At 40.1% G+C, this 13,244-nt stretch overlaps 2 protein-coding genes across 2 annotated transcripts in view; both read left to right on the forward strand.

The window, feature by feature from the left end:
• LOC139761888 (intraflagellar transport protein 22 homolog) overlaps positions 1–12,881 on the forward strand; it is a 33,615-nt gene extending 20,734 nt beyond the window's left edge. The window contains exons 5-6 of the mRNA XM_071686474.1: positions 6,622–6,818; positions 8,963–12,881. Of these exons, the coding sequence (XP_071542575.1) occupies positions 6,622–6,818; positions 8,963–9,111 (346 nt within the window). The 3' untranslated portion in view covers positions 9,112–12,881. The remainder of the gene's footprint in view (positions 1–6,621; positions 6,819–8,962) is intronic.
• The window catches only part of LOC139761891 (uncharacterized), a 237,616-nt gene that overhangs the window by 27,606 nt on the left and 196,766 nt on the right, over positions 1–13,244 (forward strand). The gene's annotated exons all lie outside the window — the stretch shown is intronic.

Genomic DNA, 13,244 nt, shown 5'->3' on the forward strand with positions numbered 1-13,244 from the left:
GTGGGTTGGGCCATTCTTTTGTCTGTTTCCTTGCGCTACCTCGCTAACGCGGGAGACAGTGACAAAGCAAAATAAATAGAATAAATAAGTTTGAATGGAGAAAAACTGGAAGAAGTGAAGTGTTTTAGGTGTCTGGGAGTGGATTTGGCAGCGGATGGAACCATGGAAGCAGAAGTGAGTCACAAGTTGGGGGAGGGAATAAAGGTTCTGGGAGTGTTGAAAAATGTGTGGAAGGCGAGAACTTTATCTTGGAAAGTAAAAATGGGTATGTTTGAAGGAATAGTGGTTCCAACAATGTTATATGGTTGTGAGGCATGGGCTATAGATAGGGTTGTAAGGAGGGTGGATGTGTTGGAAATGAGATGTTTGAGGACAATATGTGGTGTGAGGTGGTTTGATCGAGTAAGTAATGAATAGATAAGAGAGATGTGTGGTAATAAAAAGAAGTGTGGTTGAGAGAGCAGAAGAGGGTGTGTTGAAATGGTTTGGTCACATGGAGAGAATGAGTGAGGAAAGATTGACAAAGAGGATATGGGAGACCAAATTGGAGGTGGAAGGATGGAGTGAAAAAGATTTTGAGTGATCGGGGCCTGAGCATACAGGAAGGTGAAAGGCATGCAAGGAATAGGGTGAAGTGAAATGATGTGGAATACTGGGGTCGACGTGCTGTCAGTGGATTGAACCAGGGCATGTGAAACATCTGGGGTAAACCATGGATAGTCTTGTGGGGCCTGGGTGTGGAAAGGGATCTGTGGTTTCAGTGCACTATACACGACAGCTAGAGACTGAGTGTGAATGAATGTACATGTGTATATATGTATATTTCTGTGTATGTATATATATATATATATATATATATATATATATATATATATATATATATATATATGTATATGTTGAAATATATAGGCATGTATTTGTGCGTGTGTGGACATGTATGTATATACATGTGTTTGTGGGTGGGTTGGGCCATTCTTTCGTCTCTTTCCTTGTGCTGGCCCGCTAACGCGGGAGACAGCGACAAAGTATAATAAATAAATTTGTATATATTATTATTATTATTATTATTATTATTTATTTATTATACTTAGTAGCTGTCTCCCACATTAGCGAGGTAGCGCAAGGAAACAGACAAAAGAATGGCCCAATCCTCCCACATACATAAGCATAAATGCCCACACAGACACATATACCTACCTATACATTTCAACATATACCTACATATACATAAACAGACATATACATATATACACATGTACACAACCACACTTGGTGCCTTCATACATTCACGTCGCCACAATGCCACACATGAAATGGCACACCCCTCCCCCTGCGCGCGTGCGAGGTAGCACTAGGAAAAGGCAACAAAGGCCACATTCGTTCGCACAGTCTCTTGTTGTCATGTGTAATGCACCGAAACCACAGCACCTTTTCCACATCCAGGCCCCACAAAACTTTCCATGGTTTACCCCAGACGCTTCACATGCCCTGGTTCAATCCATTGACAGCACATCAACGCCGGTATACCACATTGTTCAAGTTTGCTCTATTCCTTGCATACCTTTCACCCTACTGTATATTTAGGCCCCAGTCGCTCAAAATCTTTTTCACTCCATCCTTCCACCTCCAATTCATTCTCCTACTTCTCATTTGCTCCACCTCTGACACATGTATCCTCTTTGTCAATCTTTCATCACTCATCTCCATGTGACCAAACCTTTTCAATACACTCTCTTCTGCTCTCTCAACCACACTCTTTTTATTACCACACATCTCTCTTACCCTTTCATTACTTACTCGATCAAACCACCTCACACCACATACTGTCCTCACTCATCTCATTTTCAGCACATATACCCTCCTCTGCACTACCGTATCTATAGCCCATGCCTCGCAACTATATAACATTGATGGAACCACTGTTCCTTGAAACATACCCATTTTTGCTTTCTGAGATAATGTTCTCGCCTTCCACACATTCTTCCACGCTCCCAGAACCTTCACCCCATCCCCAACCGTGACTCACTTCCACTTCCAAGATTCCATCCACTGCCAAATCCACTCCCAGATATCTAAAACTTCTTCCTCCAATGTTTCTCCATTCAAACTTACCTCCCAATTGACTTTGTCCCTCAACCCTACTGTACCTAATAACCTTGCTCTTATTCACATATATTCTCAGCTTTTTTCTTTCACATACTTTAAAGTGCGTAAGACAAGGGAGCAAATGGAAACTACAGTGAAGGGCGCAAATGGGGAGGTGATAACAAGTAGTGGTGATGTGAGAAGGAGATGGAGTGAGTATTTTGAAGGTTTGTTGAATGTGTTTGATGATAGAGTGGCAGATATAGGGTGTTTTGGTCGAGGTGGTGTGCAAAGTGAGAGGGTTAGGGAAAATGATTTGGTAAACAGAGAAGAGGTAGTAAAAGCTTTGCGGAAGATGAAAGCCGGCAAGGCAGCAGGTTTGGATGGTATTGCAGTCGAATTTATTAAAAAAGGGGGTGACTGTATTATTGACTGGTTGGTAAGGTTATTTAATGTATGTATGACTCATGGTGAGGTACCTGAGTATTGGCGGAATGCGTGCATAGTGCCATTGTACAAAGGCAAAGGGGATAAGAGTGAGTGCTCACATTACAGAGGTACAAGTTTGTTGAGTATTCCTGGTAAATTATATGGGAGGATATTGATTGAGAGGGTGAAGGCATGTACAGAGCATCAGATTGGGGAAGAGCAGTGTGGTTTCAGAAGTGGTAGAGGATGTGTGGATCAGGTGTTTGCTTTGAAGAATGTATGTGAGAAGTACTTAGAAAAGCAAATGGATTTGTATGTAGCATTTATGGATCTGGAGAAGGCATATGATAGAGTTGATAGAGATGCTCTGTGGAAGGAATTAAGAATATATGGTGTGGGAGGCAAGTTGTTAGAAGCAATGAAAAGTTTTTATCGAGGATGTAAGGCATGTGTACGTGTAGGAAGAGAGGAAAGTGATTGGTTCTCAGTGAATGTAGGTTTGCGACAGGGGTGTGTGATGTCTCCATGGTTGTTTAATTTGTTTATGGATGGGGTTGTTAGGGAGGTAAATGCAAGAGTTTTGGAAAGAGGGGCAAGTATGAAGTCTGTTGGGGATGAGAGAGCTTGGGAAGTGAGTCAGTTGTTGTTCGCTGATGATACAGCGCTGGTGGCTGATTCATGTGAGAAACTGCAGAAGCTGGTGACTGAGTTTGGTAAAGTGTGTGAAAGAAGAAAGTTAAGAGTAAATGTGAATAAGAGCAAGGTTATTAGGTACAGTAGGGTTGAGGGTCAAGTCAATTGGGAGGTAAGTTTGAATGGAGCAAAACTGGAGGAAGTAAAGTGTTTTAGATATCTGGGAGTGGATCTGGCAGCGGATGGAACCATGGAAGTGGAAGTGAATCATAGGGTGGGGGAGGGGGCGAAAATCATGGGAGCCTTGAAGAATGTGTGGAAGTCGAGAACATTATCTCGGAAAGCAAAAATGGGTATGTTTGAAGGAATAGTGGTTCCAACAATGTTGTATGGTTGCGAGGCGTGGGCTATGGATAGAGTTGTGCGCAGAAGGATGGATGTGCTGGAAATGAGATGTTTGAGGAGAATGTGTGGTGTGAGGTGGTTTGATCGAGTGAGTAACGTAAGGGTAAGAGAGATGTGTGGAAATAAAAAGAGCGTGGTTGAGAGAGCAGAAGAGGGTGTTTTGAAATGGTTTGGGCACATGGAGAGAATGAGTGAGGAAGGATTGACCAAGAGGATATATGTGTCATAGGTGGAGGGAACGAGGAGAAGTGGGAGACCAAATTGGAGGTGGAAAGATGGAGTGAAAAAGATTTTGTGTGATCGGGGCCTGAACATGCAGAAGGGTGAAAGGAGGGCAAGGAATAGAGTGAATTGGAGCGATGTGGTATACTGGGGTTGACGTGCTGTCAGTGGATTGAATCAGGGCATGTGAAGCGTCTGGGGTATTCATTGGAAAGCTGTGTAGGTATGTTTATTTGCGTGTGTGGACGTATGTATATACATGTGTATGGGGGTGGGTTGGGCCATTTCTTTCGTCTGTTTCTTTGCGCTACTATATATATATATATATATATATATGCAGTGGAATTTATTAAAAAGGGGGATGACTGTATTGTTGGTAAGGTTATTTAATGTATTTATAATTCATGGTGAGGTGCCTGAGGACTGGCAGAATGCTTGCATAGTGCCTTTGCACAAAGGCAAAGGGGATAAGAGTGAGTGCTCAAATTACAGAGGTATAAGTTTGTTGAGTATTCCTGGGAAATTATATGGGAGGGGAATTGATTGAGAGGGTGAAGGCATGTACAGAACATCAGATTGGGGAAGAGCAGAGTGGTTTCAGAAGTGGTAGAGGATATGTGGATCAGGTGTTTGCTTTGAAAAATGTATGAGAAATACTTAGAAAAGCAAATGGATTTGTGTGTAGCATTGATGGATCTGGAGAAGGCATATGATAAGAGTTGATAGAGATGCTCTGTGGAAGGTATTAAGAATATATGGTGTGGGAGGTAAGTTGTTAGAAGCAGTGAAAAGTTTTTATCGAGGATGTAAGGCATGTGTACGTGTAGGAAGAGAAGAAAGTGATTGGTTCTCAGTGAATGTTGGTTTGCGGCAGGGGTGCAAGATGTCTCCATGGTTGTTTAATTTGTTTATGGATGGGGTTGTTAGGGAGGTGAATGCAAGAGTTTTGGAAAGAGGGGCAAGTATGCAGTCTGTTGTGGATGAGAGAGCTTAGGAAGTGAGTCAGTTGTTGTTTGGTGATGATACACCACTGGTGGCTGATTCAGTTTAGAAACTGCAGAAGCTGGTGACTGAGTGTGGTAAAGTGTGTGAAAGAAGAAAGCTGAGAGTAAATGTGAATAAGAGCATGGTTATTAGGTATAGTAGGGTTGAGGGACAAGTCAGTTGGGAGGTACGTTTGAATGGAGAAAAACTGGAGGAAGTAAAGTGTTTTAGATATCTGGGAGTGGATTTGGCAGCGGATGGAATCATGAAAGCGGAGATGAATCATAGGGTGGGGGAGGGGGCAAAAGTTCTGGGAGCGTTGAAGAATGTGTGGAAGTCTAGAACATTATCTTGAAAAGCAAAAATGGGTATGTGGTGTGAGGTGGTTTGATTGAGTAATGAAAGGGTGAGAGAGATGTGTGGTAATAAAAAGAGTGTGGTTGAGAGAGCAGAAGAGGTTGTTTTGAAATGGTTTGGTCACATGGAGAGAATGAGTAAGGAAAGATTGACAAAGAGGATACCTGTGTCAGAGATGGAGGGAATGAGGAGAAGTGGGAGACCAAATTGGAGGAGGAAAGATGAGAGTAAAAAAGATTTTGAGTGATCGGGGCCTGAACATGCAGGGTGAAAGGCGTGCAAGGAATAGAGTGAATTGGAACTATGTGGTATACCAGGGTCGATGTGCTGTCAATGGATTGAACCAGGGCATGTGAAGCGCCTGGGGTAAACCATGGAAAGTTTTTTGGGGCCTGGATGTGGAAAGGAAGCTGTGGTTTCTATGCATTATACATGACAGCTAGAGACTGAGTGTGAACGAATGTGGCCTTTGTTTTCTTTTCGTAGTGCTACGTCTCACTCATGCAGGGGAGGGGGTTTTCATTTCATGTGTGGCGGGATGGCGACGGGAATGAATAAGGGCAGACAGTGTAAATTATGTACATATATATATATATATATATATATGTGTGTGTGTGTGTGTGTGTGTGTGTGTATACGTTGAGATGTATAGGTATGTATATGTGCGTGTGTGGACGTTTATGTATATACATGTGTATGTGGGTGGGTTGGGCCATTCTTTCGTCTGTTTCCTTGTGCTACCTCGCTAATGTGGGGAGAAAGGTGGTGGGAGGGGAGAGGTTAATCCATCAACAACCACAGAGATAGATCAGCTTGAGAGGAAGTGAGTAAAGTGAGGCAGGGAACCTGAAAGATGGGAGCTTAAAGATGAGACCCTGATGTCACACCCTTTCAAGAGCTTTGGGTGCTCCTTTGCCATGGCCACCTAGATAATTATCTACTGGGATTTTTAATCGTATAAGGATGGACAATATTTAGCTGTTTGCTTATAACTTTTAACTATGTATTACCTCCTCTTGTATAAGTAAATAGCTACTTATCATACCTGCCCTTGCTATTTGCTTTGTGTTGTACAATGTATATATGGCTATTTGGTAATGTTGGTCAGAAATGAACACTACTATATTTTGATAGCTTTGGGGGTATAATTATTGATGGTGAAATACATTGTCACAGTTACCCGTTGCTGTAAGTTTTATTATGTACTATTATAACATGGTCTTCCACTCGATACTTTGCTGACAATGATAAGGATAATGAAGTTACTGTAATCATAATATACTCCTGTTTTGATGCAAAAGTATGTATCTGCTCATAAGTGTTTATTAAAAATTTAGTATAATATTACTTAGTTACCTTTTCTAAATGTGGGAAATGTATTAAATGATAGTTGGCTATGTGTACTTACCTTGCTCAGAATTAGCAATGCATGTGTTCTCATAATCATAGCTTTGGTATGTTTAATGATTAAACAGTGACAGGGTCTTTATTATTTTCTTAAAACAGGTATGAAAATTGTTGGCCAGCCATTCAAAGAGGTTGCAATGGAGTTATCTTTGTTTATAATCCTGGGAGAGAGGATCATGCACGTTCCCTTGAATCTTTGTACACCCACTTTGTTGAACAACAAGGCCTTCGAGAGACACAGTGTATTGTATTCTGCCATTTTAAACCAGGCTTCAAGGGCAAAGGAGCTAAACTCTGTAAGTATATGCTTTAAGTCAACTTTTGATGAAGTAGATTGTTCTCTTCATACTTGGGATAGGCATTGTTGATTATGCTGTGATAGAGTCATCACATCCTATTAGCACTTACAGTGGTGGCTGTGCATCTTTCAGGATTTTCTGTAGCTTTCTTACCCTTGGAAATTGTTGAGGAGAACTGGTATAGCACAGTGCTGCAGTATCTACCACCTAAAATGCTGATGTACCTGTATACTGGTTACCAAATGCCTGTAGTGAATATTAAACTCATAGATTACTGCATAAAAAGAATTTCATCACTGAGGAATACAGGAAACTATATTCCAAGGATGACTAGTGTGATATGCTTTGAGACTCTCTCGGGAGACTTGAATTCCCCCAAAATACCACAATGTTGGTGTATCACTTTACTGTCATGGATTTTTGTGAGGTTAAGAAAGCACAGATCCCACCTTGCTTGGCTCTAAGCGCCTTACCCTTAGTTGAGCTAAGTTTCTTGTGAATGAAAGAGGATAAGGTCTCCTTTTTTGCTCTTGCACTCCAAAGACAATATAACAAGCTTGAATTTATGTCTTCTCAGCACTTCTTCATATGTATTGGAAAGTTTAAGGTCTCTATTCTTGTCAAAAGTCGAATAACATAATGCTGAACCATTCTTGTCTGTTATTGAGGTTTCGTGTTAAGGGTGTGCAATGTTATAATGGCTGTTTAATCTTTTCATGGATATTGCTGTGAGGGAGGTAATGGGAGGATCCTTAAGAGAGGAGGGAATAGGGGGCTTTGAGGTGAGCTGCTGTTTGCAGATGACATTGTCTTATGGCAAACTTGAGTGAAAAACTGCAGAGGCTGGTGTCAGTTTGTGAAGAAAAATAATTATATACCATTCTGGGTGAAGAAAAATATTTGATGCTGCATCAGTGTCTGTTATGCTGTATGGATGCGAGTCATGGCTGTGCGGTGACATCAAACCCATGAATAAACTGCATGTGTGGTGTGTCAAAAAATTGTTGGTTGTCCAAAAAGATAATGAGCAATTTGTGTCTGATGGAGCTTTACTTTAATTATAGGAAAGCAACACACATTCTCCAGCATGTGAAAAGAGAGTAGGGGTTTGGAGGATGACCTACTCTCTCATACCATTTGTGTAACACTAAGCAACAATATGAGAGAAATCAGGACATTCTGATTCTTTTAAAAGTCAGTTGTACCACTCTGTAAATCCAGAATTTGTTGTACACAAGATGTGTGATATAAAATCAGGACAATAAGAGTGCATATCAGGAACACAGGTGCAAGTACAGGCACAGTAAAGTCCATTTGCCACTAGAGTGACTGTGTACATATGGCAAGGTTCAGACTGAAAGATATGTCTTGGAAGAATGTGCCATATTTCACTTGCACACGCATTTCCACGTTAAGTTTGTCTTGTGTATTTAAGTATGAATGAACTTGTATTATAGTTTTCTTCATATCTTGTGTACCTACTAAGATTTCCTAGTTGTGTATTTTCATGCCTTTTTGATAAGTTATTGTTTCATTGGTGCAGAATTTTTGTGGGTCATGTTAGTTTTATTTGTATTCGTATGTATTTAGTTAACTGCATTTTAACATGTTTTATTGTTCAAGATTTTAATCATGGGCCATAATGGTTATTGTTTATCTTCATAAAGCATGTATTTTTGTGGTCAATAAAATATCTATTTATCTGTGGAAGCAGGAAGATGAGAGCTAATGTATATAAAATCAAGACGAAAGGGGTGTAGCAGAGGGGTACATATCAGTGGTATTCAGATTAACAATAGTGATTGCAGGGGTGCTGAAAAGAATTTTTCCATGTCTTCCTTGTGATAGAAGAGACCTCTTAAGGCCACTAATGGTATGATAAGTCAGCTGGTTATTTAAATAAAGGTGGGGAAAAATTAGATCATATTCTGGATGCTATTCTCTTAAGAGTAGATGTTGCTTTTGGCCATTGTTTCAGGGTTGAATGGGTTTTAGACTTTTGATGTAACATAAGAATTGAGATCACGTACTTGAAAGGGTTAATTATATTCTGCATTTTGGTTCTTGACAGAATGCATCAATCTAATCCTTCACTCTATGTCAAAAAGTTCAAACTTTAATCATGTTCATTTCCTTTTCAGCAAGTTCCTTCAACCAGATTCCAAACATAGACACTCAGTTAGAAGAGGACAGTGGAAGTGTTCGCAGGGATTTCACCAATTTCATAGCCTCTGTATTAGAACATATGTCTGCAGTAGCTGAGATGCAAGAGAATTCAATCCTCTTGTAAAACTTCATTTGACCAAAGACATTTGTCAAGTCTTCATTTCCAGTCGATTGCATGTTTGGGTAAAAGTGAAAATGCTCCAATGGAAATACTGAGAAAAGAAGTTTGTAGTCGGAGGCAAAACAATAGAGCGAATTCGTTCTGTAACATTGATCAGGAATACTGTATATGAAGTGTGTCTGATATAGAGATATCTAATCAAGCAGTCCCATGTGTGAACCACATGAAATATAGTTTGAACCAATAAATGCCAACTTGTTAAAAGTGCATGTGAATATGTATTGGATACAAACTTGAAGCATGTGGGGATTATTGTATTTAGTGATTGTAATTTAGTGTATATAGGTATTTCAGGGTTAACTAATTAATTTACATTATTTATTAGCATTGCAAGTCTACAGATATAAATATAGATTCGCTAGATATTGCATATGTAGATTTTTGCCAAATCACTAAATATTCCAAAATGTTGTTAAACAAAGAATGAAAATCATTAGAACTAGTGATAGAATAACTTGACAAAATTGTGTACACCATCGCTTTTTCAACATTTGAAAGGAGGACACCATTCCACATTTTTAGTACAACAGTCATGGCAGAATCTCAATGAATATCCCATAACATACTTCTCTACATTGTTGACAGAATACCATCCTTATATAGTTGTATGCATTTTATTTATTATACTTTGTTACTGTCTCCCGTGTCGGCTAGGTAGCGCAAGGAAACGGACGAAAGAATGGCCCAACCCACCCACATACACGTTTTTACATACAAGTCTGCACACGCACATATACATAACTATACATCTCAACGTACACACATATATATATATACATACACAGACATACATATATACACATGTACATAATTCATAGTCTGCCCTTATTCATTCCCGTCGCCACTGTGCCACACATGAAATAACCCCCTCCCCCCACATGTGTGCGAGGTAGCGCTAGGAAAAGACAACAAAGGTGTCATTCGTTCACACTCAGTCTCTAGCTGTCATGTATAATGCACTGAAACCACAGCTCCCATTCCACATCCAGGCCCAACAAAACTTTCCATGGTTTACCCCAGATGCTTCACATGCCCTGGTTCAGTCCATTGATAGCACATCGATCCCGGTATACCACATCGTTCCAGTTCACTCTATTCCTTGCACGTCTTTCACCCTCCTGCATGTTCAGGCCTTGATCACTCAAAATCTTTTTCACTCCAATGTGGTCTCCCACTTCTCGTTCCCTCCACCTCTGACACATGGTCAATCTTTCCTCACTCATTCTCTCCATGTGACCAAATCATTTCAAAACACCCTCTCCTGCTCTGTCAACCACTCTTTTTATTACTTATTACTTTCATTACTTATTTGATCAAACCACCTCACACCACATATTGTCCTCAAACATGTCATTTCCAGCACATCCACCCTTCTCCGCACAACTCTATAGCCCACGCCTCGCAACCATATAACATTGTTGGAACCACTGTTCCTTCAAACATACCCATTTTTGCTTTCCAAGATAACATTATCAACTTCCACACATTCTTCAACGCTCCCAGAATTTTCGCCCTCTCCCCCACCCTATGTTTCACTTCCGCTTCCATGGTTCCATCCGCTGCCAAATCCACTACCAGATATCTAAAACACTTCACTTCCTCCAGTTTTTCTCCATTCAAACTTAGCTCCCAATTGACTTGACCCTCACCTTTACTCAAGCTTTCTTCTTTCACACACTTTACCAAACTCAGTCACCAGCTTCTGCAGTTTCTCACCCGAATCAGCCACCACCGCTGTATCATCAGTGAACAACAACTGACTTCCCAAGCTCTCTCATCCACAACAGACTGCATACTTGCCCCTCTTTCCAAAACTCTTACATTCACCTCCCTAACAACCCCATCCATAAACAAATTAAACAACCATGGAGACATCACGCACCCCTGCCGCAAACCAACATTCACTGACAACCAATCACTTTCCTCTCTTCCCACACATCCACATGCCTTACATCCTTGATAAAAACTTTCAGTGCTTCTAACAACTTGCTTCCCACACCATATATTCTTAATACCTTCCTCAGAGCATCTCTGTCATATGCCTTCTCCAGATCCATAAATGCAACATACAAATCCATTTGCTTTTCTAAGTATATCTCACATACTTTCTTCAAAGCAAACACCTGGTCCACTCATCCTCTACCACTTCTGAAACCACACTGCTCTTCCTCAATCCGATGCTATGTACATACCTTCACCTTCTCAGTCAATACCCTCCCATGTAATTTCCCAGGAATACTCAACAAATACCTCTGTAATTTGAGCACTCACTTTTATCCCCTTTGCATTTTATCTGAACATATTAATTTTGGTCACATGGAGAGAATGAGTGAGGAAAGATTGACTAAGAGGATATATGTGTCAGAGGTGGAGGGAACGAGGAGAAGTGGGAGACCAAATTGGAGGTGGAAAGGTGGAGTGAAAAAATTTTTGAGTGATCGGGGCCTAAACATGCAGGAGGGTGAAAGGTTTGCAAGGAATAGAGTGAATTGGAACGATGTGGTATACCGGGGTTGACGTGCTGTCAATGGATTGAACCAGGGCATGTGAAGCGTCTGGGGTAAACCATGGAAAGTTCTGTGGGGCCTGGATGTGGAAAGGGAGCTGTGGTTTCGGTGCATTATTACATGACAGCTAGAGACTGAATGTGAACGAATGGGGCCTTTGTTGTCTTTTCCTAGCGCTACCTCGCACACATGAGGGGGGAGGGGGTTGTTATTCCATGTGTGGCGAGGTGGAGATGGGAATAAATAAAGGCAGACAGTATGAATTATGTACATGTGTATATATGTATATGTCTGTGTGTGTATATATATATATATATATGTATACATTGAGATGTATAGGTATGTATATTTGTGTGTGTGGACGTGTATGTATATACATGTGTATGTGTTGGGCCATTCTTTCGTCTGTTTCCTTGCACTACCTCGCTAATGCGGGAGACAGCAACAAAACAAAAAATAAATAGATAAAAATATTAATTTTATGATTTTAGCATATATTGGTCATTTATACATTACTGTTATTCCAACATTGAGTATATCTTAATCATGACATTTTGTACAGAATAAAAAACTGATGTCCTAAACCTCTTAAAACAGTATTTGATATTACTGTTACTGTCATATAAGTATGGAATATTTAGTAGATTTGTTTACGTAATGTTGTAGGATTCATTTTGGCTTTGTAGCTTTCACTGAATGTTACAGTTGCATAGAAGTTCCATTCACTGAATGCTGCAGTTGTCATAAGTTCAACATCAAGACGCCTGTTGAACCAAAAAAATAAAAAACAGACATTCTTTTTTGATAACCCAATGCAGCTTGGCTGTGTTGGGGAAACCTTTATCCTTGGGTAGGGTGTGCAGAGGTAAACTGGAAGTGATGAATGCAAGTTATGGGAGGGTGTAGGAGGAGTGGTATGGACATGAATGGGTGAAAATTATTGGGGAAGAGGGGAAAGGACATGCAATTCTGCTATCGCCAACAGTGTGGGAAGGTGTTACAGAGCATGAATGTATAATTGCCTTTGCAAATGGTAGGAACATGATAGGATCAATTTAAATGCAAAAAAGGGGTGTGATAAAATTGGCGAGATAGGTGGTAAATGGGGAGTGCCAGGAGTAAATGAAAAGGCAACTATCCTGTGGATGTTTGAGCTTCTTTTTTTTTTTTTTTTTTTTTTTTTTTTTTTTTTTTTTTTTTTTTTTTAAGCAGTTTGATCACAAGATATACATAGATGAGCAAAGGTTTTGCTAGATGTTAGAGTTGAGAGGATTCTTTGGAGAGGTTGACCATTTTGCAGTTCTTGTGGGGATGAGGATCAGGGAGAAGTAAGTGGAGGTATGGTGTTAGGAAGAAATAAGTAAATGCATTGGCAAGCGAGATGAATTAGAAAAATGCTGCTAGTAGTAACCAAAGAAATGTAAATATACACAAACCAAAGGTCCAACTGAGGTGGTCTGACCATAAAAAAAGAATTGCTTATAAAAAGTACAAGAAAAGGATACCAAAGAGCAAGTCTTAGGATTTTCTGCAAGTTGCAATAATTTACCAAAATATTTGTAGTGCATG

This window comes from Panulirus ornatus, chromosome 42 (genome assembly GCF_036320965.1).
Source record: "Panulirus ornatus isolate Po-2019 chromosome 42, ASM3632096v1, whole genome shotgun sequence".
NCBI classification, from domain to species: Eukaryota; Metazoa; Arthropoda; class Malacostraca; order Decapoda; family Palinuridae; genus Panulirus; species Panulirus ornatus.